A 25,108-nucleotide genomic window follows, 5' to 3' on the forward strand; every position below is an offset into this window, starting at 1 on the left:
CTAGCAGCCACTGATGACTTCCTCCAATGGCTGTCTGAGTTGGCAGCAGTGGTAGCGGTGATGTTTTGTGATATATTTTGGGATTACAATGTTCATAATTTTTAAAAAATGTTATTATGGGGCTATTATGTTGTTTTGTAGGGCAGCTGGTGGGGAAAGGTCTTAAATAAGCAAGTAAAATCAATGAATGTGGCGGGGGGGAGATACCAGCTGGCAGTTTAGGCCAAAACAAAGGTACGCAGTAACAGTGCAGCTCATGTAGATGCATCAAGAGAGCTGTAGGTAGGATCGTCACATCTTATAACCTTCATGGGGATTTCCCATAAATTTGGTGTCGTGTAAAGGAACCTTTACAAGCTTATAAAGTGAATTGTTCTATAGCTAGATGAAAAGGGCATGTGCTGTTTCATATTTCAGCTACACTATTCGAAGCAGCTGACCACAATTCCAGACTCGTTCATACACCCAAAGCAAAGTGGATTTCTGTTCATTTGTTTACACTATGGCTTTTTAATAGGCTTGTCCTTGGTGTGCGGCTTTATATTTTAATGTTAGGTGTCTTCGACAATCACTTGGAAAGGTGGGATGCAAATGTTATAAATGAATGGTGAACTGGCATAACAGCCTGGATTGCTGTGAGTCTCTCCAGTCATCCTTTTTATTGTGTATTCATGGTAAATTGTGTGTTCATGATGCTACTAAGGCAGTCGTATGCGTTTCTACTTTAAAAACTGTTTGCACCTGCAAAAGTTTTGGGGCAATCACACTGCTTCATTACCATTCAGTGCATATCCCATAACTTCCTTCTGAAACCCCTTAACTTTTCATACCACAAGTGTCCTGCTTAATTTTTGTCCCACTTTTGATGTGTGATAGCCCCTCGAGACAGCAATAATGTGCTAGCACTGGAGGAAGCATTGCAGAACAAACCAAAGCAGAATAAATCCACTGTCAATGCACTACATGTTGCAGAATACACCCACCATAAAGTATCAATCTGGGGGGGGGAGGTCTTACTCTGTTGACAGCAACAGCCCATTACCAGATAGCAAGGCTGTGCGGAGTTGGGCTGTTAATGGCAGAAATTTTTGTTGTTGTTTATAGTCCCTTGGCAGTGAAACAAAACAAGGCAGAGATGTGGTGGGGGTAGTAGTGTGGGTGCTGATGATTTCCACAATATTATCACCTTAGTTATGCTTCGTTTCTATAGGAATGGAATGCAGTGGTACCTCGGTTTAAGAACAATCCGATTTAAGAATGATTTGGTTTACGAACTCCGCAAAACCGGAAATAGTGTCTTGGTTTGAGAACTTTACCTCAGTCTAAGAATGGAATCTGAATGGTGGAAGGGCACTGGCAGCAGGAGGCCTCGTTAGGGAAAGCACACCTCGGTTTAAGAACGGTTTCAGTTTAAGAACAGACTTCCGGAATGGACTAAGTTCGTAAACAGAGATAACACTGTACTGCTATTTGAGCTACTGTTTGATAATCTGAGTTCTGTGGGAACAGATCGTGCTGTTCCCTACTGCTGTGGCTGATGTGAGTCACCAGCATGTGTGGGACCTGCAGAGCTTACTCATTTTAACTGAGGCCCTTAGATATAGCAAATAAATGGAAGAGAGGGCTGTAATAAGGGCTTCGCAGTGCTTACCTTGTTTGTTTGTTTGTTTGTTTGTTTGTTTGTTTGTTACATTTATATCTCACATTTCCTCCAAGGAGCTTAAGGTGGCATGCATGCCTCTCCTCCCCATTTTATCCTTACAACATCATGTGAAGTATGCTAAGCTGAGAGCAAGTGACTGGCTGAAAATCACCCAATGAGCTTTATGGCTAATTGGAGTCTGAACCCTGGCCTTCCAGGTCCTAGTCCAACTCTCTATCCACTACAATGCAGTGGCTTGAGCAACAAATAATGACAAATTCACCTAGAATAAGGGTATGAAGGGCAAGCGGCAACCCAGTCAATGGGCAAGGTATAAAGAATATAATTATTATTTTTATTATAACCTTTGGAAGTCTGTGCATATGAAGTACATCTCAAAAAAGGACATGGTGTACTCCTGGCCTTATTCAATGAGATTTTTGTGCACTGACTTCATATTCTTGCATATGCATTCTCAAAATATATGCTTGAAATTGAAAGACCATGATAGGGGAAACTAGAGAAAGCACACACAAAAAATCTTATAGGAGCTCTGAATTCCAAATCCCACATTTAAGTAGAAGGCCTGCCTAGTTATCTCAAAGATAATAGCATAGCCCTGAGGAAAACTTTATCTCGGTTTTACCAGATGGGTTATTATTGCACCTTTGCTGAACCACAGGGTCTGAAAACCCAGGAAACACCTTGCTATATAGTTGCAAAAACTTTTGCCCCAGGCCTCAATAACCCTTTCTGTTACAGTTAAATAACATTGCAACATAAGATTATGCAACTGATATAAAGATAGCGGAGGATGTGTGTGGTATCATGCATGTCACCTCCTTTCCCTTTCCCTCCCATACTTTTTCCTGGGGAAGTGAAGAATATTTCTTGCAAAGATCTTTTTCTTTTCTTCCCTTAATGCAGGGGAGAAAGAAACTAAAAATCCAGGAGGCAAAATAATGCAACATTTTCTTTACCAGGAAGGAAGGCAGTAATGGAAAAATGGCACTGGTTGTGCATAGCAAGTGTGTACAGGAGCATAGAAAGCTGCCTTATGCCTGGTCAGGCTAGTGGTCCATTGTCTACACCAGGGGCTTCCAAACTGTGGTCCATGACTTTTGTTCAGGTGGCCTGCAGCATGTCTGCATGAAATATTCCTGTTAATTTTAATGGTCTTTTAATTGTATTTTGGAATGCAAAGCATAAGAAATAAAAGAAGTGATAGACACAATTAAAAATAATACAGTATCTAGCACAGGACACTACATTTGCTACTACAGGCAGAAAAATCATTAAGTGGTCCACCAAGACTATCAGCGATTTTCAAGTGGTCCATGTGAAGGAAAGGCTTGGGAACCACTAGTCTACATTGATTGCCAATGGCTCCACAGGGTACCAGGGAGAGGCCTTTCATATCATCTGCTCTATGAGTGGGCTTTTCTCAACTGAAGATAACAAGGATTGAATACTGTGCTCTACTATTGAACTATGGTCCCAAACATATGAAATTGCCTAGAAAATGGTTGGGGAATCAGTGGCCCTCCAGATGTTGTGGTTGTTGTTGTTTAGTCGTTTAGTCATGTCCGACTCTTCGTGACCCCATGGACCAGAGCATGCCAGGCACTCGTAGCTTCGAGAACACGGTCCAACCATCTCGTCCTCTGTCGTCCCCTTCTCCTTGTGCCCTCAATCTTTCCCAGGATCAGGGTCTTTTCCAGATGTTGATGAACTACAATTCCCATCATCTTCAACCATCTTCTTCCAAATCTTCCAAAGTGAGATTTTGAATCAGGCTTCCTTGTTCATAACATACATTCTTAGGCACCGCATTATTGCAGTAACCATCTAGCTGGAGCTGACAGAGGTTGGAATTCAACATCTGGAAGGTTATAGATTTCCCACCCCTAATCTACAGTAAGCAATGGTCTGACTCAGAATAAGGAAGCTTCCTGAGGAAGCACATATTATTCTGAAATGGGTCACCAACTGGTCCAGTTCTGCCAGTCCCAGTTACCAATGCAGCAGCTGTAACTGCTAGGACTAATTGAAATTTCCAAGACGTCTTCAGTGGGAGCCCAAAATAAAACACACTGCAGTAGTCTAGTCTAGATGCAACCTGAGCAGGGATCTAACTATGACCTTAAGAATTCATCTTAATTGCTTTGTGGATCCAGCTGTTAAGAAGCTGTTATGCTCATAGGTTTTCAATGAAAATGTGCAGAATTGCATGAAGGACCATAGCCCCATAGATTTCAAGTTCAGAGGTATCCACTATGTGAAAGTCTATTTTACCAATTGAATTACATTGGCCTCAAAAATTCACTATCAGCATTCTTTATGTGGTTCACCTGTTCAGGCTAAAAAGCATATCATTCAGAAATGCATCCAGTCTTGAGATTGATAAGAGCTGAAGGGATAATGAGCCTACCACTGAAAAATGACAATCCTGCTTTCTATCGATGTAAGACGCTAAGTTTCCCAAAGAAAATAACTCAAAAATAGCGCATTATCTTATCCAAAGTGTGTATCTTTACTTTAACCAACCAAAGTGAAACCTCTCACAATTAAGCCTTTCCACTCTAATTGGCCAATGGACAGTGGGGTGGGGGGAATCATTTGAGTAGCTAAATAAAAATTACTAGTCTATAAATGCCTGAGGCAAAAAAAGAAGTGAAGTCTCTTGTGAGTTTGGTTAGTGAAAAACAACACACTAAGCATGACTGCATGCCATTTTTCAATTTGCTTGTGTTAAATAAAGATCTCTGGGGTAGCACAAGAGGGAAGGGGAAAAGAGAGAGAGCTGCCTTCTCCTTCTTTAGTTTTTGTTGGTCGTTTGCTGTGTCTGGCAACCCTGCTTGGCTCTCATCCTACTGAAGGTGACCATGAATCATGGACAGTTTGGCATGCCATCCCCTCTATCCTGGGCCATGTATCTGATGAGGAAAAACAGAGCAATGACGGGCATCTTTGGTAAATGCTTATTTGTTTTTTTCTATGGGATGTGTTTGTTAAAAGAAAATTCTCTGTTGCTATACAATAATGGGGACTGGCTGATCTGGTGAATGGCTTTCAGTTAGCGGAACTGCTAAAGAAAACTAGCTCTGCATTTATTAACAACTAGAATATTTTGAAAGATTTCTTAAAATTACAAGTTCAAGTTGTTTGCCTTTGGGGAACCCCATTGTGATGGTTTCTGCTGTTAATTCTAAATAGATTAAAGATATTGATCCCATTCAAAGTACTGAATGATTGCAATTCTGGTTCCCTTGTCATGACATATGTATTTAGAAATCTGTTATGTCTTAAATTTGAGGCCATGCATGTGCTAATGACCAATGCTAATGACACTAAAGGCTGCAATCCTTGGCATACGTTCCTGAAAGCAAAGCCCATTGAAAGCAATAAGGCTTACTTCTGAGTATATGTGCATAGGTTTGCACTGTAAGGCTGAGAGTCAAGTCCATTGAACTTATTTGGCTTTACTTCTTACTAGACGTGTATAGTGTGAACTTAGTATTAGGTCCCAGTGAAAGTAACAGCATAAGAGAACATTGCAGATGCTCTACAGTGCTTCTGTGGGTGAATATATAGATATAGATATAGATAAATAGATATATAAAATTCTTAGAAATACAGTACATATACACTTATAATAAACATTATAAGAACAAAAGGTGAGTTATGATCTATGGCTGTTTCATTTACATTTCAATTGATAAATATTATTCTGGATCAATAGCTCAGAATTCTCAATTTCAAATGGTTCTTTTGATAGATATCAGGAAAAACTGAAACTGCAGGGCATTATTTGTGTAATACTTAAAACAAGAGCTGGAATTTGGTCAGTTTGTTCTGCTTTGTTGAAGTTCAGTTTTGTGATCCTAATACTTACCGTAATTTGCAGGCTACGTTCTAAAATCCTTCTCATTCATATTTTTACACCATGCAAACAAAATGAGTGCCAGATTTAGGTTGCAACTAAAACGTTGCCATTTTTGAAGCTGAAAAGTGTGTTTACAACCTAGATTAAGCAAAAATGCGCTTGAACTGAGGCTAATTTATAACCCTGGGTTAAGCATATTGTACAGAAGTCAGGCTGATGGGAATAAAAGGAGCTTATTTTAAATATTTTGCTTTTCAGCCCTGTTTTGTTTGTAATACCTTGAACTTATTTAGAATCAGGATGGAAATCCCAGTTGGAGATTCCATCGAACGATGCGTTAGCCTGGCCAAGACCCAGAGCCAATTCATTTGGCTGCTTCTGCTTTTCTTCACTGAAGAGCGATAATAGTTGCTTTGTGGCAAATACATGCAGAAGATCCAACACCAGACTTCCCAGACCTGTTTGCAAGACCATTCCCCACCTAACTTCATGCAAGCATTCTGGTTCTCTTCCTTACTTTAATACAAGTCAGAAGCAACCCTGTTAAGGACAATACCCACAGTACAGAGAACAATGCAACTGGTTCTTCAGACGCCCCATATAACTATGGAACTGGGTTTAAGAATGACTGCCCACATCATGTGTGGCATACTGGTTTTCAAACTCAGAAGCGTGTTTTAAAGGTGTGTGATGTTGTGCAGAAGCCTTTTACAAAGAAAGCCAGTTTAAATTCCCACTGGGCATGCTCAGGTCCCTGGACAACATTGGTAAGTCTCTGCCGGGTAATACCTTAATTTATTTGATAGTTTATTAGGACCAACTCATTATTTTATGAAACTGTGGTTGGTTGGTTGCATGCTACTATAGGTTTAAGTGGTTGCCCCCTCCACAATGGACCAAACTACACAGGGCTGTCTCTGGATTTTGTGGAGAATAACACAAAAGATCCACTTGAATCAGGGAACAGACGTTGTATCTACCCATCAGGCTCTCTATCAATGTTAGGAAGCAAATGCACTGAATGATAAGAAGGTAGCAATGGTTCATTTACGCTCCTCTCTAAAAGACTGGAGTTTCACTTCCTCAGAGAAATTGAGATACCCGTCTCTTATTCATAGGAGACTCTATCTCTTCCTTCACTTTCATGCACATAGATCACAGCTTTGACAGATGGGGATAGAAGATTAGACCCGAATGTTGCAATTCTACTACCATAAGGAAGGTTTGTTGTGGGCTTGTGCAAAGCCAGGTTTAAACTGAGAGTGCCCACTTGGACACTCAGTCCTTCTAGTTTCAAGTCAGCTTTCAATCACACACTTCTGGGGTAACAGGCCTGTAATACAGACTACCAGTGCCCAGTATGGAAACTGTTCTGGTCAATCTAAATTACTGCAGAGATGAGAGATCCATAAAGAGCAATTAAAATATGTTCTCAAACATCCCAAGACATAAAGAACAGAGCATCATTGACTTGAATGACTGATGAGGGCCAAGCTAGACATGGCTTTCATTATGTGGTAAATAACCACGTCTGGAACTTTAAAAATAATAATGTAATACTAATCATGGGGCCTAATTCTCATTGGAAACAGAGTATACAGGGAGGGGAGGTTTAACCCTTCTCTGCCCACATCAGATGACACATACATACCCCTAGAGTCAGCCAAAGGACTTTCATACACTGGATTTTAAAGTGTCTAACCACATAGTAGAACCCCTCCTGATACAGTGGTACCTCGGGTTAAGAACTTAATTCGTTCTGGAGGTCCATTCTTAACCTGAAACTGTTCTTAACCTGAAGCACCGCTTTAGCTAATGGGGCCTCCCGCTGCCACTGCACCACCACTGCGCGATTTCTGTTCTCATCCTGAAGCAAAGTTCTTAACCCAAGGTACTATTTCTCGGTTAGTGGAGTCTGTAACCTGAAGCATCTGTAACCTGAGGTACCACTGTGTTGGTCTCCAACTCTCATCAGCCCCAACCAGAATGGTCAAGGATTATGGGAGTTGTAGTTCAACATATAGAAAGTCACATTTTCTCCATAGTCACAGTGGAACTTTCATTATCTTAGCCCTGGTTATATGAAATGGTTCTTCAATATGGTCTTGCAAATGGTCCAATGTCTCATAGCCCATTTCTCCAAATGGCTGATTTTAACACCAGCTCTGTAGGGGATCCAAAGGGATGTGAGCAACAGAAAAATATTACAGGTAAAATAAAATACTACAGGTAAAATAAAAATGAAAAGGGAATGGAATGGAATTACCTGTACTCTATCACTAATCAAGATTAATTAAAAGTAAGACTCATGGAAATGAATGGAACTGTTATATAGGCATGCTTAGGATCCATGTGCTACAGAGCAGTTTCTCAAGTATAGCTTGTACTCAGATCTGGTGTCAGCTTTTTTCTGTGGGAGATTTGTGTAAGCCAATTGAAATGTATGGAGGTCTTAGTGGATTGCACCTTAGTAATGTTTACAGTACATTTAACATTTATTTGTGAGCATGTATACTCGCTTCCTTCTGTGACTGAAAAGCAATTCTTTCAAAAAGCCTTCCATGAAACCACAAATATTGTAAAGGAATATGGGTGGGGAACTCATCCCTGTGTTGGGTTGTTGAACGACTGGAAATATCATCCATCAGGTTCACATCCAATGGCGGGTAGACGCAGAGCCAAAAGTGGTCAGAGTCTGTAGGGTGACATAGGTAGCTCTCCGTCTCTTTCTCTTCATCCTAATCCTCTCTTTGTGTCACACACTCCATATCCCTTCCCTGCATCCCATGTGTATGCATGCTGCCTCAAATATCTCCATCCATTATAGCTTTTCCCAGTTTCCCCTCATCCATTAACATAGATCTCAAATTACTGTTCACTTGTGGAAAACCTTTCATGACACATTCCAATTTCTCCTACCCCTTTCTTCTCTCCCTCCTGACATCTCCATAGCTTACTGCAAGCCTTACCCAGTACCAGGCATGTCGCATATTCATTCATTTATTCTCTCTCTCTCTCTCACTCTCTCTCTCTCTCTCTCTCTCTCACACACACACACACACACTTCCTCCAAATCCTGTTGCATATACACCACTACTGTCAAACAGATGAAGCTGATCCATACAGGGAAACGGCTATTAAATATGACTAGCCAAAGATACATCATTTGAGCCAGCAGCAGCAGAGTGGCTGGGTAGTCAGTTGCAGGTGAAATGTTAAGTGGAAGAGAAACAGTTTACGAGATTAACTTGTGGCTTTGACTGTGGCTGCGATGATGCATTAGTGGCGTCGACCGTGGTTAATGTGGATTTTGGTATGGCTTTTGTACCCTTTCTCTGATGTAGTCAGTTGATGTTGTGGGGAAGATATTGCAAGTAGCCTCGGCAAAACGTGGCTCCTTCTAAGGATCAGTCTAAGATTGTACCTGTTGTGCCTCATAAAGAGGACATGAAAGGTTTGTCTGGAGAAAGAGGGAGGAAAGGGGAAGAGAATGAATTAATAGGAGTGAGTATGAGAGAGAGTCAGAGAATATGGTGTGTGTGTTTGTGAGAGGGAGGGAGAAAGAGGGAGAGAGGTAGGGAGAGAATGGGATGTTTGATTTGGCCTGACCCACTTTGATCAGGCAGCATCCAACCACTTTTCCCCAAAGGAATTGGGGAAGTGTGGATCCCCCACTTCTGGCTTGAACAGCATGACACCAACCCTTGGGGTTGGTTGGTTGGTTGGTTGGCTGGCTGGTTCCTTCCTTCCTTCCTTCCTTCCTTCCTTCCTTCCTTCCTGTCATAAACCAGAATGTACAAAACTCAATTTTATGTCAGAAATTCAAAGGGTGGGTGGGTGGGGGTGTGGCAGGAATGAGAAGACCTGCCCAGGTGGGAGAAGAAAGGGCTGCTTTTGATTTTAAAAAAGTGAATGGCAAGTGAATGATGCACACACCTGTATATCACATCCCATTTAGGTTGTATGCAGGAAGTGATTCCACTGAAATGCATTGTGTGAGAGGGGATATGGAACATTGAGTGTGTGTGTGTGTGTGTGTGTGTGTGTGTGTGTGTGTGTAGGGTGGGTGGATGAATGGATAGGTAGGTAGGTAGGTAGGTAGGTAGGTAGGTAGGTAGGTAGATGAGAGAGAGAGAGAGAGAGAGAGAGAGAGAGAGAGAGAGAGAGAGAGAGAGAGATGATAGACAGACCTCAGTGGATGCTGCAGTCATCAAGTGATGGACATGTTTTGTGAACCAGGCCCCAAGAGTTGAGTAATGAAGAGGTGAAAAGCTAAATGATTTCATGTGTGAACCACCAGCCCTATGACTATATGAAACTGAATTGTAGCTCTGTGTTGCTGAGGCCCAATGGGCCATATGCTCTCAGTACCTTTCACTTCTCTCAAATACCACAGTTGCAGTGGGAATGCAATATTGTATGTAATGTGTTCTGACTATGGCATAACAGTTATGATAGTTCAGGACCTCAGAGCTTGCCAGCATGCCCCCTTCTCCATGGTCTTCTTACGCCAGTGTCATAAACAGAAAGATCTAACAGCAAAGATTTAGGAGCAGGCTGTAAAAGTGTTGGATTAACTGATCCATCCTAACAATAAAATCCTAAAGCAGCCTTCAAATTTTTCTGCCGTTGGGGAAAGCCTTCGCTGCACATCTGCCACAGAGCCCCAGCACCTTGCAGAAGATTCTGCATCATGTTCTAGATTAGAATCAAGGGCACATGCACTTTGAGGAATGGACTAAACCTTGCACCACAGTAATCTGAGAGGGTACCTTGTTGTTTCCCTGCGGATCAAAGGGGTGAGAAACGCTTCTCAGCCATTACTGGTTGAACTCTGATGCGTTTCTGGGGAGCCCTTGATAATGATCCAGAAACATCCTCCCAACCATGCATATAGGATCAGTGGAACAACTGTTCAAAACCTCCAAGAAGGGGGAAATGTCACTAAGAGGATGCTTTACTTTTTCTCCCTTTGTCTTCTCATTTTCTCATTTTCAGGGGATAAGTTACTTTGCTGCTTCTGTAAAGTATACCCAATGCCACACGCCATTTTAATGGCATTAAGGACCCCATTCTGTGCAACACATCCCTTGGTGGTATTGGCAGACCAGAACAGGGCTTCCATTACAATCGTGTTCTCTTTTTTGACTTTTCTTTGCCACATGCCCTATTTGTTGGTCTCTCGTGTTTCCAAAGGCTTGTCTTAACTTTGTTACCTAAAAGCTGGATGCTTTGTATCCGAGTAATCTTCTGTGACAGAAAGATTCCTTAATGGCTCGGAGATTTTAGCTGTGGTTTCTTCTCCGCTGTAATAAAACAGAGACTGAGAGCCGGGTAGGAGGCTAAGGAGCCGCTGCAGCAAAGGCAAAGTGTTCGGGCAATGAGTTGCAATTTGCTCTTCCTCTCTCTGAAAAGGAAAACACTCAACTCCTCCAAATCTTCATGATAGATGGTGATAGTTTCTTGCATTGAAAACAACAGCAAAAAGTGCTGCCCTTCAGAGGCATTGTTTTACTTTGGGAGGTCGTGTCCTCTATCAATCCGGAAGTGGCTTTTCTGACTTTTTTTTCCTGCAGACTTCTATGACTTTCTCCTCTTCCGCTTTCTGCGCATAAACCAACTGGAAATGTACATGCAAATGTGGTCAGGGCCAAACTACACCTCCGATCCCATGTTCCAAAGACCTACCTTTCTTGTGTGTAGGTTATGGTTGTTATTGTGATTGTGATAATTATTATTATTATTAAGCTTGGAGGAGAGCGGTTCTTCTGTGCAGACAACAGAAGGGATGGAGGAGACTTATCTCTTCACTGTATCACCAAGATCGGAATGGAGAACGCCCCTCTCCCAGCCCCTATGATGATCTTTCGGAGGGAAAAGGTCCCCATTGGCGGCCATGGGCTGCTGCTTTCTGTGGTTTGCGTCTTTAAAATGGAAGGCGAGGGCAGGTTGATTCCACGCGCGAACCCAAACGCAAGAGCTGCGGGTCTTTTCTATAGCTGCGCTTCTCCTTCACAGTTTTGAGATAGAATTAATGGGTGTAAATTTCTATTCTACCTGTGTGAGTTAGACTCGGGTAAGTGGAGCTTAGGACGGGGGGGGGGCAACAACCGTGCCGTGCAAGAGGCTGCTTCCTGCCTTTGGGGTCAACTCCTTGGTTGAGAAATTGGGATCTTGATGGGCTTCCTCCCCACCCGCCTGCCCGCAATTCCGGCGTTCTTCAGCGCCGAACCCCGATGCAAGCAACTGGAACGCGCTTCTCAGGAAGCCTATCCTATCCATGTTTACTCAGAAGGAAATCCCACTGGTTTCAATAGGGTTTGCTCCCAGCTAAGTGTGCATAGGGGTGCAGCCTTATTTGAGCAAGAGGGGATAGAGATAAACCCCATTGCATTCGCTGGGACCTATTCCTGAGTCAACATGCATAGGATCGGACTGAGGATCTGCCTAGCTAACTTAGCATTCCTAAGGACAGCCTGTGAATTCGGTGTGGACCAGAAATTTATAAATCGGCTTCGCAATTGCCAGAGCCCTTCACATTCGATCTACTCTGGGGTTCCTCCCCCACCCACCCCACCCCAGGGAACTGATATTCATTCTTCTCTTGAAACCCCGGGGTCTTTCAGACAAGCTCCTTCGTTATTTTCCTCTCCGCGGCATAACTGTCTTTCGGGCAAAAGGTTTAGGAAAATCTCTGAATATCTTTTTAAAAGCATTTCTAAAACGAAGTATTTTATTCCTGTCCTTTACATTAGAGAGCGGGGATTTTCTGCTTGGATGAAAAGAGAAAGTACAAAATTAAGAACGTGTCTAAACTTTTAGGTGAGTCACAAACCATTTTTTAAAAAGAAATAAAACAGCCTTAAAAGGCTAGACTCCACAAGCACACTATTCCGAAGTGACAACTTTTGCGTTGGTATTTTTCAACAAAAACAAGGGTCTTTATGATACCTTAAAAGACTAATAGATTTACTGTGGCATGAAATTCCGTGGACTAGGCAAAGTAGGCTCCAGAGAGCTTACGGCACAATAAATCTATCCGCCTTCAAGGTGCTGCAAGACTCTTTGTTCTACACGAAGTAAAGTTCAGTAAGTGTTAAAAAAATAATCGGAGAACATTCGTCCAATATGTGTGATGGGACTGATCATGTTAATTAACCCTGAAAGGAGGCAAATACTCTTTCAAGTTCTTTTCAATTTAAAGCCATTTACGGCCGAGTAAACCTCCACAGGATCGCTCTGCACGAGCTCCGCACGATCCATAGATTTGTGCAAACCCATCACCTCCACGTATCATAATACTGTATGGTTATAACTTAAATGACATCCTCCTCCTGAACATTCCCATTTGAAGTTGCTGTTTTTTCCCCTTTAGTTCTTGTCTGGGAAATCAACGAAGGAAACTAGCATCCATGAAGAGAAAGCCAATTAGCTTGTGGTTTAAATAAGAGAGGATTTATTTAAAAACATAAAATAAACCAAACCAGTGTTTATTGTGTATATGGTACATTATACAGTATATAAAACAGAATGAATATGGGTTTTAAATATCGCAGTCCAGATTCGGAAAGGCAATCATTTTCGACTCGGGTTCCATCCGCGTTACTTGGGTGTAAGTTTCATGACACCAGCGAGAGATACTTTGCAAGTAAATGGGTTGGGAATCTGCGTCAGCAAAAGGGGCCGCGGACGTGTCGATTAAGCCGCGGACGTCGCCGGAGTCGGCTTGCGCGGCGGATCCTTGGCTATCTCAAACCTGCGCGGAAGTTAAATAGCGTCAGGATAATGCAACGCAAAAATCTTTCAGGGTCCCCTTTCCACCCTCGCCGCCACTTTTAAGCAAAAACGGTTGGGATCGACTTATTTGACGGCCATCGATTCCACACCTGCTTTACTGAAGTGCGTCTCCACTCCATTCAAAAACAAAAACGACGGGGTTCTTTTGAGAAAGCCCGTTGCGAGCCTGCAAAAAGAAAGGAAGGGTTTTTTGGGGGGGGGGGTTAAGTGTCTTAAATTCTCGCTTAAAATCAACGAAAAAGGAAGTTCCGAAATCCACCAGTATTAGAGTTCGTGCCATTTCTGAGTTTGGGGTGGATGGGGAGGGTTTAGGTAACCAATTTGGATGCGTGAAATTTCCTGGGCTGCGCAGCTTTGCGATCCACCAGAAAGTTGTGCGCCCTCTCCGTGTCATCTCCTGGAAAGCCATCGGCATGATCTATAGGGCGCCGTTAAACTGGAACTCTGGACTTGGGGCGCGGGGAGCACGCCCCAGACAGAGGGTCTCCCCCGCATTGGGAGCGGAGGATGGATGGGGCAGGCTTTCCATTCCCCCTAAACTCAGTGGGTCGCCTTGAGCGAGTTAACCTCGCAAGGTTGTTGCAGGTGATGACGTGGTTTGTTAATTTCTAGCGCAGGAAGCCCGGAATCAATTGGAGGGAAATTTACTTGAAATCTACAGGATCAATGGAACAAAGTATTTAGGGACCACCCGGGCTTTAAAGCGTTATTCAGTTCCTAGTGATAAAGGGCGGAGAGGTTTTGAGAAGCTGCGGGCGGGCGACTGGATGGAGTTGTAAGGCTCAGACACGTGTTAGGATTCTCCCTTCCAGACGCACCGAGTTCCCTGGCGGCTCCTTTCGGCTCTTGCGGCACCAAAAGCCTCAGACCCACAAAGTTCCCATTTGAACTCCGATCCATCCACTTCTTTCCGCTTTCCTGTTCCGCAGTTTTAGGTCAAGCAGGAAAGGGTGGTCCTATCCTGACCTGGGGCGCAGGCTATAAGTGCCCAGAGGCCAGACAGTTCCCTCTCCGCCCGCTTCCCATCCACGTGAGTGGGTTTTATGGGGACGCATTTGGAGAAAAGGGGGGTCTTCGCTGGCATCGGCCCGGGAGGGTCCCCTTCCAAGGACGACGGCGCGGCCTTGGCTTTGCCCTGCGAGAAAAGGGTAGATGTGGTGCTGATGGCGTGGAACTCTATCCATCTGATGCCTGCAGAATGGGCTTTTTCAAAACGAAAAACAAAGCTGCTGTCCTAAGCATCCTAATGCAGAAGAAAACCCTCCTTTAAATCAACGGGAATGTCTCTCGAAAATAAACAGAGTTAAGATTTGAGGGGCGGCTGAGCGGGGATCCCAAGATGAGTTGCCAGTAAATTCGAGGGCATTTCCTACTATGGGACGTTGTGTGGCAGGGGCGATGATCAGGCCAGAAAGACCGCTGCTCAAATGTCGCCTGAGTCATTAATCTTTCATCCTCCACCGCCCGCCCGCCCCCACCCCCAAAATACGAGGATAATACTACGGTTATTAGAGTAGTGATAATAGCTGCGAGTACGTTTTTGAAGCGCTTGGGGTATTGTTGGCAGCTCACCCTCAAACATGCCTACTCAGAAGTAAGCCTCAATGAGTTGAATGAGACTTACTCCCAGGTAAGCGTGTATAGGATTATAGCCAGACGCTAAGGGGGCTGCTTATGCTTAGGATCAGGATGTAAAATGAACGTTGCCCCCACCGAATAAACGAAGAACTATATTAGCTGACAGCCCATCCTCACGTTACCTTCCAGGGCCATCTCCGTGTAGACACACGGCCAGCTTTACCTAAAAAAAAAAATGGGTTGAATTCCTGATCTCCCTAAAGTACTCTTCCAAGGAACCGGACATGACTGGGCACGATTTGGCACTCGGTTCCAAGTTTATTCTTCCAGTCCGCGCAACCCATGGACTCCTCTGCTGACTTAAAGTAGACCGGCAGGCACCGCGGATTGCAGCGCTCTGCGTACACATGCAAAGCACATTCGAAGCAAGTTTCGCCCTCAATGAATTCTGGGCGCTGGAGTTTGGATAAGGGCTGCTGGGGGTGGTCTCTCTGTGGGGGGTGAACCACAGTGCCCATAACGTTTGCGCATCGACTGCGCTTTAAAGATATCGTGTGTACGCAGCGAACGTGGGAGTCCGGGCGTCCTGTTGTCTTTGGTCCAGGAGGGCGAGGCCCAGCCGGCTTCTGTAGAAATACTTGCCATTCCTGGGCGGACAGTAATGTTTAACTTGACGTGAATAACTTGATTCATCAGTTATGAACAAGACAGTTATTCGGAGAAGGGTTAGGGAGGCTCACCAGTGACGTGAACAAGTGGGCTTAAGTGCACAGTGGAAAGGAACAGCGGCGGTGCCTTCGGGGCAGAGGGCCAGGGTCCGACTCAGCAGAAAAAGCAGGAGGCACCCTAGGCGCAGCGCAGATGGCTCACCGCCTTTGGAAGGGAGACAAGGCAGGGCGCACGTGGCCCTCTAAAGACGTCTCCCCGCCGCACCCTTAAACCCGTGAACACCAGAGAGTCTAGAATTACTGGTGGAAACTTGCAGTTGACCACGTTCACTGCTCGTGCGCCGTGAACGGCCTGCTGTCAAGGAGCCGAAATCTGGGCGCAGCTCTTTTGCACTTTTGCATGCAGACACTGTTATTGGACGGCCTTTCTTTCTTTCTTTCTTTCTTTCTTTCTTTCTTTCTTTCTTTCTTTCTTTCTTTCCCTGGTTTAAGGCATCTTAAGAGAAAAGGTCATGATCGCACCTGAAATCTGCTCCCCGCCCTCCTGATCCCTCCCCGATGACAGCTCGGAGGAGCTGTGCTCAAACCTCTCCAAGTTGCAACATTCGTCAATGGGAAGAGGGATTGGGGCGAGAATGAAGGCTGAGCCTCCCGAGATTTAGATGCCACGCTGCTCATCATCCGGCTGAGTTCGTGTGCTGATCGGCCGGGTGAATCAGCGGGCTTTTGTGCGCGCCAGGCTTGTTTTCACGGCTGCAGAGAGCGAGGGAGGCGCATCCATCCGGGCTGGTGCGCGGAAGGCAGGGCGTGAGCCAGCGAGCCGCGCTTGCCCCAGCGCAGCGATCTATGCAGAGCTGAGACAGAGCAAAGTGTGCTTCTGCCCGGCTTTATCGCGCCGGCGCACACCCGTTCAGCTCACGTAGGTTTAAGCAGGGGAAGGCAGCGACGGGTCTTCGGGGGACATCGGCAGGTGGGACTGTCCCGGCACCCTCCCTCTCTCTTAAGCTGCTGTGCGGGCCACGGCACTTGTTCCAGTGCTTCGGCAAGGGGAAGGCCAAGGGCTTTGGGCGCCCTCTAGCGTCCGCTCCGCGTCCCTGCAGCAAGAGAGCCCCGGCCAGGCTTTGGATGCTGCTCAAAGCGGGCTGCTTTGGTGCTAGAGGTTTCCGGAGTCGGTTGCGCAATGCAACTGCGGGCAGCTCCAGCGACCGAGGAAACAACAAGCTTCGAAGAGAAAGCCGCTTCCTCTTTGCGATTGCACCAGGCCCACTCCTCCGCCTCCCTGCCCCCGCGCCAGACCCCTGCGGTTTCTCTTCCATGTTGCAGATTTGTGCAACGGACGTTGCTAACTTAACGTGCCTTTTACCCTTCTTGGGAAACTGTTTCCCCTTTCCTCCTCCCCACTCCCTTCCCTCCATACACGCTTTGCCTTCGTGATCTGAGAAAAGCAGGAGTTGGAATCTTCCCTTTCTCTCTCTCTCCTGTTCCCCCATCCCGCTATATTTGGCCTGCCCAGGCTTCTTAAGGGAGGGAAAACTCTGATCTATTAATGCTATCAGTGCTTTTTTTTTCTGGGGGCACACATACCCCTAAACATTTTGTGAATCTAAGGCAGGCCTTATTGAGGGGCAGTATTTCAATATGAGTAGGAAAATGAGACTACCCCTAAACATTTTTTTTTTTTTAGAAAAAACAACTGCGTGCTATAATAAAGGTAAAGGGACCCCTGACCATTAGGTCCAGTCGTGACCGACTCTGGGGTTGCAGCGCTCATTTCGCTTTATTGACCAAGGGAGCCGGCGTACGGCTTCCGGGTCATGTGGCCAGCATGACTAAGCCGCTTCTGGTGAACCAGGGCAGCGCACGAAAACACTGTGTACCTTCCCGCCGGAGCAGTACCTATTTATCTACTTGCACATTGACGTGCTTTCAAACTGCTAGGTTGGCAGGAGCAGGGACCAAGCAATGCGAGCTCACCCCATTGTGGGGATTCGAACCGCCGACCTTCTGATCAGCAAGTCCTAGGCTCTGTGGTTTAACCCACAGCGCCACCCGCATCCCACTGCATGCTATAAGTTAAGCTAATTTGTGCCAGGGGGTAGGAGGAGCACCAGCATCATAGTCCTGGTTGGACCAAGATACCCGTCAGCAAGTGAATATAGCATACAGTGGGGTAAAATGTTCGGTTACGGAAAAGAAATTGCAGGGGCCCAAAGGATTTTCAGAAATGTGTCAGCCTCTTAATGAAAGCATCTAGGGATCAGGCACACATACAAATAGGATAGTTTGTAGAAGAGCCCTGCTAGATCAGGCCGAAGGTCCATCGAGTCCAGCATCCTGTTTTCACAGTGACAAAGCAGATGCCCGTGAGAAGCTTACAAGCAGGACAGGAGCGCAACAGCATTCTCCCCCTCCTGAGCTGCAGCATTTGGTTACAATTTAAGCAACACACCAAGCTGATCAATAAAGATGAGATCCTCATCTAATTCTGAAGGGCCTTCTGTTTTCTCCCTTAAGCTTAAGAAAATGTCTCCCTGTGGAGAAATTTGGGGAGAGGGATTGAAAGCCCAAGTGACATGGGCTTGTGGTGTATGCCTAGGTATGTTCTTAGCATTGATGTAAGTGGCAAGTGGCAAAGAGAGTTTGTTCACAGGCTGATTCCACTAATGCATGAAATTCCATCCATTTATGTCTGGGGTGAGGAAAATTGGCCCTCCAGATGCTGTTGGACTCCAACTCCCATCAGCCCTGGGTCAGCAGATGAGGAGAGCAACAGTCCAACGACATCTGGAGGGCCAAGGGTTCCCCAGCCCTGTTTTATACAAATGCACTGCTAGCTAGTTGTTGCATATCCTGGAATTCAACTGCAGGTAATTTCAAGGGTGTGCCAAGGGTGTGTAGAACACAAAAGAAGAGTCGTTCTATTGTCTGGGTAGATCACTTCCTGGTCTGCATGGAGAAGCCGTTATCAGTTGGGCCCAGCGATGGAAAAATGCAGCTGAGGCATAACTGGGTGTTGGAATTTTGCACCCCTAACATTTTTGCATCAGAGCAATTGCCCCTGTTGACCCCCCATGCCACAATACTGCCAGCACTACCCACCACATCACACTCACTTTCATAAAGAACCATGGCAGAAAAGCTTATATTTATGGCACTTTGTTATTTTTATTTTATTACATTTCCTCCAAGGAACTCATATATGGGTCTCCCAACAACACAGTGTTGCTGCAGGACAGTGACTGGCTTATAGGAGCCAACTACCAGGGGCCTGGGGGCTTTGGCCCCCACAATAAAATATTTGAAGGGGCTGGGCCCCCACAAGGTTGATGGGCATTTCCATTCAAATGGTGTGTGTGCACATGTGATCGATTATGTGGGGGCATGGCTCATCTGGGCCCCCACAATATTTGATCCAAGTTGGCAGCCCTTGATTGGCTTAAAAGATCAGTAAGGTTTGTAACCTAGTGGCGACTGGAACCCGGGTCTTCCAAGGCTCCAGTCCAACAAACTAATTACTACATCACTATGAGATCAGCCACCATTTGGCATAAACTTCCAAATGCCTTGTTGCTCTATAACCCAGTGCCAGGGTGCTAAAGAAATGTCATTTATCTTTTCATGTGTGCTTTTGCCTCAGATTATATAAATAGCACATCTCTTTTAGACTGGACACAATACTGTATATGAATTCATTTGGCCTGATCAAAAGTATAGTTCTGATTACTATAGCCTGTGTTGAGCAAGACTGCCAGGTTTTTTAAAAAAGAAAAAGAAAAATCAAAGAGAAGGTGATTTGAGGCATTGTTGAGTCTGGAATCAGGAACATAATGTAATATGGAGCTGTCACAGTGAAGAATAATTGGCATTCCTTATAAAAATTGGCATCTTAAGGCTCAAGCCATCACTCAACAGTTGAAAGCGTGTGATCCAACTAATTGAGAGACCTGGATCCATGCCGTTCAACTCCAGAAATGGGCTCATTGCCTTTGGCAAATTCTTTCCGGTCAGCCTTGGCTCCCCTGGGCTCCCAGATTCGAGTTCAGCTTCCTATTAGCGGGGCTCTATTGCTTCTCATGCTGACAGCTGGTAGCCAGTCCAAGTGCTGTGCTAGGGTTCAACTCTGTAGCACATTTTATGATCCAAGGGAGCTGCACTCCAACACATTCTAGAAAGTGAGATAGCGAAGGCTGCAATCCTTGACCCAACTCACTTGGGAGCAACTTAGTGAAGGCCTGTAGAGACCTGTCCTGTAAACAAGGGGGGGGGGGGTGAGAGTATGAAGAAGAGTTTGGATTTGATATCCCGCTTTATCACTGCCCTAAGGAGTTGCAAAGCAGCTAACAATCTCCTCTCCCTTCCTCCCCCACAACAAACACTCTGTGAGGTGAGTGGGGCTGAGAGACTTCAGAGAAGGTCACCCAGCAGCTGCATGTGGAAGAGCGGGGAAGCGAACCCGGTTCACCAGATTACGAGTCCACCACTCTTAACCACTACACCACACTGGCTCTCTATGAAAAGAGCTGGGACTCCATTCTCCCCACCCTCTACTGCCATGGATCCAAAACTTCTCCCCTGCAGTGTTGGCCCTCCACTGCAGTGCCAAAGTCTGACAAAACACCACTATCTGTGTGACTGATCTATAAAACGCCTCAGTGACTATGATTGCCCTGGCCAACTTTTTCAAAGCATTTTTTTATAGTCTCAGAAAGAACATGGGCTGCAGTGTGGTGTACTGCATATTGAAATTTGGGCATAATCTCTAGAGATGTGAGGAACAGATCAGAGGAGAAAGGAAGTGAGACCTTTAAAAAAAAATCCCTCTCTGCACTTAATCCAGGAGTGTCTGGAAAAGTGTAAAATAGAAATCCCCTTGTCCCAAACATTTGGCCCTGCTGGCTGGAGCAGATGGGAACTGGAGTTAAACAACCCGAACGGGGGCAGGTTTCCCCATCCTGGTAAACAACTGTGCGATAGGCAAATATTCATCAGGCGACCCTTTGCCCAGAACTTTGCATTTTGTGGGTGCTCACATGATGCTGAATCGGGGCAAAATAATACTACTTGGAAGGGGAGGCGGCAGCTCTTACTGAAGGCGATATATCTCGCTTTATTTCCACAAGAAGCGAAAACCGCCCATCCCCTTTCCCTCAGCCGCGCGTGCTGACGGGGGTTACTAGCCCAGTCACTGCGTGGGACCTGGCCTAGGCTTCGTGAGGGTTGGTGACTGTTGAAAAAACCCGGTTGGGGTGGGGGGTGGGTGGGTGCTCGGGGTCCGTGCGAGGTGAGCTTCCTTCTCGAAGACTGAGAATCTCGGGGGCTACTTTCGCGCCCTTTTCATTGTCCCGCGGGGACCCACCCACGCACGAGGGAAACGTTTGGCGCGTGAGCAGGCCGCGCGACTCTTGTCCCCGCATCTCCCTCAGCCCGCCTTTCTGAGGCTTCGCACAAGACGCCGCAGCCGCCGCCCAGAGGTCTGCCGCTTGCTCGCTTGTTCTTTCTCGCGCGCGCTGCGGTAATCGCCGCGTCCCATTGACACGCGGGCCTCCCTTTGGCTTTTTACAGTAGCTTCCAGCGGCAGTGCGCAGGCCAATTCCAGGAGCCCGCGGGTTGGAGCCGCGCCCTGCTGAATACCGGAAAGGGCTCTGATTGGCCGGCGCCCTCCCCTATGCAAAAGAGCTGAGGGAATGGCATTCCTCCGGACTCTCTTACTGTAAAAGCAAATTCATTTCCAGTCAATCTCCATTCATAGAGCCAGAAGGCGAGAGGGAGGAGGAGGGCGCGCGGAGGGGGGGGGGGCAGAGTGAGAGAGAGAGAGAGAGAGAGAGAAAGAGAGAGACAGACCAGGCTTTTTGAGACCAGCATGAGCAAACAAACAGCGCCTCACAGAAGGTCACACACAGCTGGAGAGACTGGCCTCCCTAGGCAGGAGCCCTCGGGGAAGCTCGCCGTTGGCGTCTGGTGAACACGTGAAGACTCCTTCCGCTTGGGGAACGTGGACCCTGGGAGGAGCGCAGGCTCTCTCGTCTGAGCGACTCCTACTACTTCTTCTTTTAACTCTTGACTCTGAGGCCGCTTGCGCGCCCGTCCGCCAGCCTGCCTGCGTGTGTGCGTGCGTGCCTGTGTTTGTTCTTACTGCCAATCGCGTGTGCTGCTAGCCTTCTGGTGGGGCAGAAGCGGAAACTCGGCCGGGCCCCCCTCGCGCGTTGTAACTAAGTTGGAGGCGCGAGAAAGGAGGGGAGAGAAAGAGGAAGGCCGTGAGGGGGCGAGGGGTGCGGAGGAGAGGAAGCAAACGATGGTCCCGAAAGCGGAGCTCCACCTGCTGTGGTTAAACCATAGCTGAGCAGCCGGGCCCCGGCGGCTGAATCTGAGGAAGATTGCCTCAGATCTTTTCCCCCCAAGTTGGCAGCGTGACTCACCCGGCGGCCACAGACTGTTGGGTGACTTCAGAAGTGCGCGCTCGAAAGTTGCTGCACGCAGTAACCGCAGAGGGAACCCACAAGCCAACCAGCAGCCCCGACCAAACCAGAGGGGTGTTTTCCCCCCCCCTTCCCTCTCTCTCTCTCTCTCTCTCCTCATATGGACTACCTCCCTCCTCCTTTCCTTCACATTATTGGCCGCCCGACCTGCCGGGATCATCTTCTTCTTCTTCCATTCCTCGCCCTCGTCGCTGACCCGGCCCAAGCGTTGCGAAACGGCGCCGCGGCCGCGGGACTCTCCTGGCCCTTTCGGAGAGCGGCGCGGCAGCCCCCCGAGGCCGGGTTTCTCAAGGCCGCTTTGGGAAGAGAGGGGCAGGGAAGCGGAGCTCCTGCAGAAGAACATTAATGGATTTCTGTTGTGTTTAAACTCTCTCTAGAGCCGACTGTAAATATTTGATGAAGTACAGTATATAATGCTGTGATAGCCGCTTGACCTTTGAGAAACCTCAGGCCACGTCCGTGAAAGCCTGCCCCCCCCCTCTTCCCTCCCTGCCCTCAAATTGTTCTGAAACCGATTTTCTCTCTCCACGAGCAGAGGCTGGTGGGCTTAAATCCGGATTCTAAAGCGGCTTTTTTTTGTTTTTTAAGGAGCAGAGCGGGGTGTGGGTGGACGGGAGAGAGCAGCCTGCTCTCCCAACAGGACAGGAAGCTCGCTACTGGAAGGACTGGCTAGCCCCTTCCCTCCTCCTGTCTCCGGTGCTTGCAACGGATGCCTTTGCTCAGTCCTTCTCCTCCCCGTGTGTGGGATTTTGGAAGGGCCTTTGATTTTTCATAGCACTGGTCATTCCTGAGGGGAGAAGGCCAAAAGAAAAAAAGCTTGTCCAAACCTATTAGGGACTCTTGCTTCTTTTTGTTGTTGCTTCTGAAAGAGAGGGACGCGCAATATATTTCCAGGAGAGCTTGCCAACTGGATGCTTGGATTAAGTGTGGCAGGACCAGGAGAACGCGCGTCCCCCTGCCGTAGCCAACTGTTGATCCGCATTGACTCCGGGACTGGCTCCTCTGCGGGACCCCTAAGGCTCTTTCCTTTTATGTGGGTCTCCCGAGAGCCTCCGGCCGAAGAGTTGCTGCGCCCGCCCCGCTTTGCGCGAAGCCCCGTGCGGAGCTTTCTCACTCAACCGGCTTGTTGTGATGCGTATCCCCGTAGATACCAGCACGAGCCGCCGCTTCACGCCGCCCTCGACCGCGCTGAGCCCGGGCAAGATGAGCGACGCGCTGCCGCTGGTTGGCCACGAGAACGGCGGCGGCGGCGGCGGCGCCCTGGCGGGCAAGATGAGGACCGCGGACCGCAGCATGGTGGAGGTCCTGGCCGATCACGCCGGCGAGCTGGTGCGCACCGACAGCCCCAACTTCCTCTGCTCCGTCCTGCCGACCCACTGGAGGTGCAACAAGACGCTGCCCATCGCCTTCAAGGTACGAGGGGCAAGGGGAGAAGAGGGGGGCGGCGGGGGGGGGGTCGACTCAGCTGTCAGTCTTGTGTCTAATGCAACCCATTACTATTTACTTGGCAGTAAAGGCCCACTGCTTTTAGAGGGGGCTTGCAGGGGGGGAAAGGTTTGGGCTTGCAGCCGGGCAGCCCGAGCCTGTGCGGGTTTACTCGGAAGTAAGATCCACAGAAAGCAGCGAGGCTGGACTTTTCCAGCGATGTGTGCATTGAGGAAAGGGTGGCAGCCTCGAAACGGAAACCGCAAAGCTCGGCCCCCGGCCATGTGGACTGCATCCTTAGACGCGGTTTCGTGGCGCGCGGAAAAGGCTCCCCAAATGTCTAACCGGATCCGATCCTCGTTAGGAAATCTGACTAAATTGGAAGAGGGCTTCTTTCGGAGTAAGTGGGCGTCGGATTGCAGCCATGCCGACGGCCCCTGGTGCAGGTTGACCTGGAAGCAAGACCCCTTTACAATAATTGAAGTTTACTTCGGAGGAAGTGTGCGCCCCGGCGCTGCCGTGTAGCGCGACCCTAAGCAGCTTTAAGTGAGGAATAAAGCCTACCGAGTTAAGGGAGACTTAGCCTTAGCACGTTGTCCTGTGCATTTTCCACCAAAAGCAAGCCACTCTGCTCAGTTGAGCTTATTTTCTTCTATCGAGTAGCAGCTACCGACATTTACCTGGGAATACACCTCACTAAATTCAATAGGACTTACTTCTGCATAGGCATGGTTAGGATTGCCCTGAAAGTGCCACCCTGAACACTTAGGGTGCCATGGAGATATCTTTCCCATCCGTAATACACGGGTAGGCTGGCTTGTTTTATTTTCAAACAAACCCAAAACAAAAGTGGAATCTCCGTAAACTGCTCCATGTCTCTAAAAGTTTAGTAAACAGGAGTGAATTCTCATAATCACTCCACAGAGAAGGCATAATCAGCCTGTAGTAATAAGTTATCCTAAGTGTGCAAGCCTCGCTTAAGACCAAAGGCCACCTAGTATTATGTGCAAGAGCCGCAGAAACCAGCAGGCCTCAACTGGCCAGGGGTAGATAGACTTTCCACCCACCCTTCCCCTAATAGAGATTTCCCCATGAGAGAGAAGGCTACTTACTTCCTACAATCACCCAGAACTTAACGCCTTCCTCCCGAAAGCACTGACTGACCTCCGAGCCTTAAACTCGACCTTCCTAAAACACTAAGAGTATTTGGAAGGAAATGCTCAATTGAATTCCGTGGGGCTTCCTCCCGAATAAACGCCTTCGGGGATGCCAGGCACAAGCAGGCAAAGTAGAAAGGATCAAAGGACTTCACGCCAGGAGGACAAGGAGTAACACGTGTAAGTAAATATCATGGAGGAGGAAATATTTCACGGGAAGATTGAGCATAGACCTGCTTCCAGTCGCTCAGGATTCCTCCTCCCTCTAGGGAGTCAAAAGCAGTTACTGAATTAATACCCCAATTCCCAAAGCCCTTTAGCAGAAACACAGCGAGCCAAACCATATTTTTTTTAATCTACACACGCTTTCTCTCACCCACACTCTTTCATATGGCGTCCCTCCGAACGTAGCCGGGTGGTGGGTGGAGCAGGAATAAACCTAAGAAGGTATTTACGGGAGCAGAATTGTCCACGGTGCC

The 25,108-nt window shown here is 47.1% G+C and overlaps 1 protein-coding gene and 1 long non-coding RNA gene across 3 annotated transcripts in view; one reads left to right on the forward strand and one right to left on the reverse strand.

The window, feature by feature from the left end:
- Positions 1 to 25,108, forward strand: part of RUNX1 (RUNX family transcription factor 1) — a 175,616-nt gene that overhangs the window by 70,273 nt on the left and 80,235 nt on the right. For both annotated transcript variants that reach the window (XM_083500217.1, XM_083500218.1), the window contains exon 3: positions 23,195 to 23,460. In XM_083500217.1, coding sequence (XP_083356343.1) covers positions 23,195 to 23,460 — 266 coding nt within the window. The remainder of the gene's footprint in view (positions 1 to 23,194; positions 23,461 to 25,108) is intronic.
- On the reverse strand, positions 13,001 to 23,183 carry LOC310705603. The gene is made up of 2 exons (XR_014525401.1): positions 21,988 to 23,183; positions 13,001 to 13,284 (listed from the first exon to the last, which is right to left on the reverse strand). It is a non-coding gene; the product is annotated as an uncharacterized lncRNA (long non-coding RNA).

This window comes from Podarcis liolepis (assembly GCF_965112155.1).
Source record: "Podarcis liolepis genome assembly, chromosome: 4".
Classification (NCBI taxonomy): domain Eukaryota; kingdom Metazoa; phylum Chordata; class Lepidosauria; order Squamata; family Lacertidae; genus Podarcis; species Podarcis liolepis.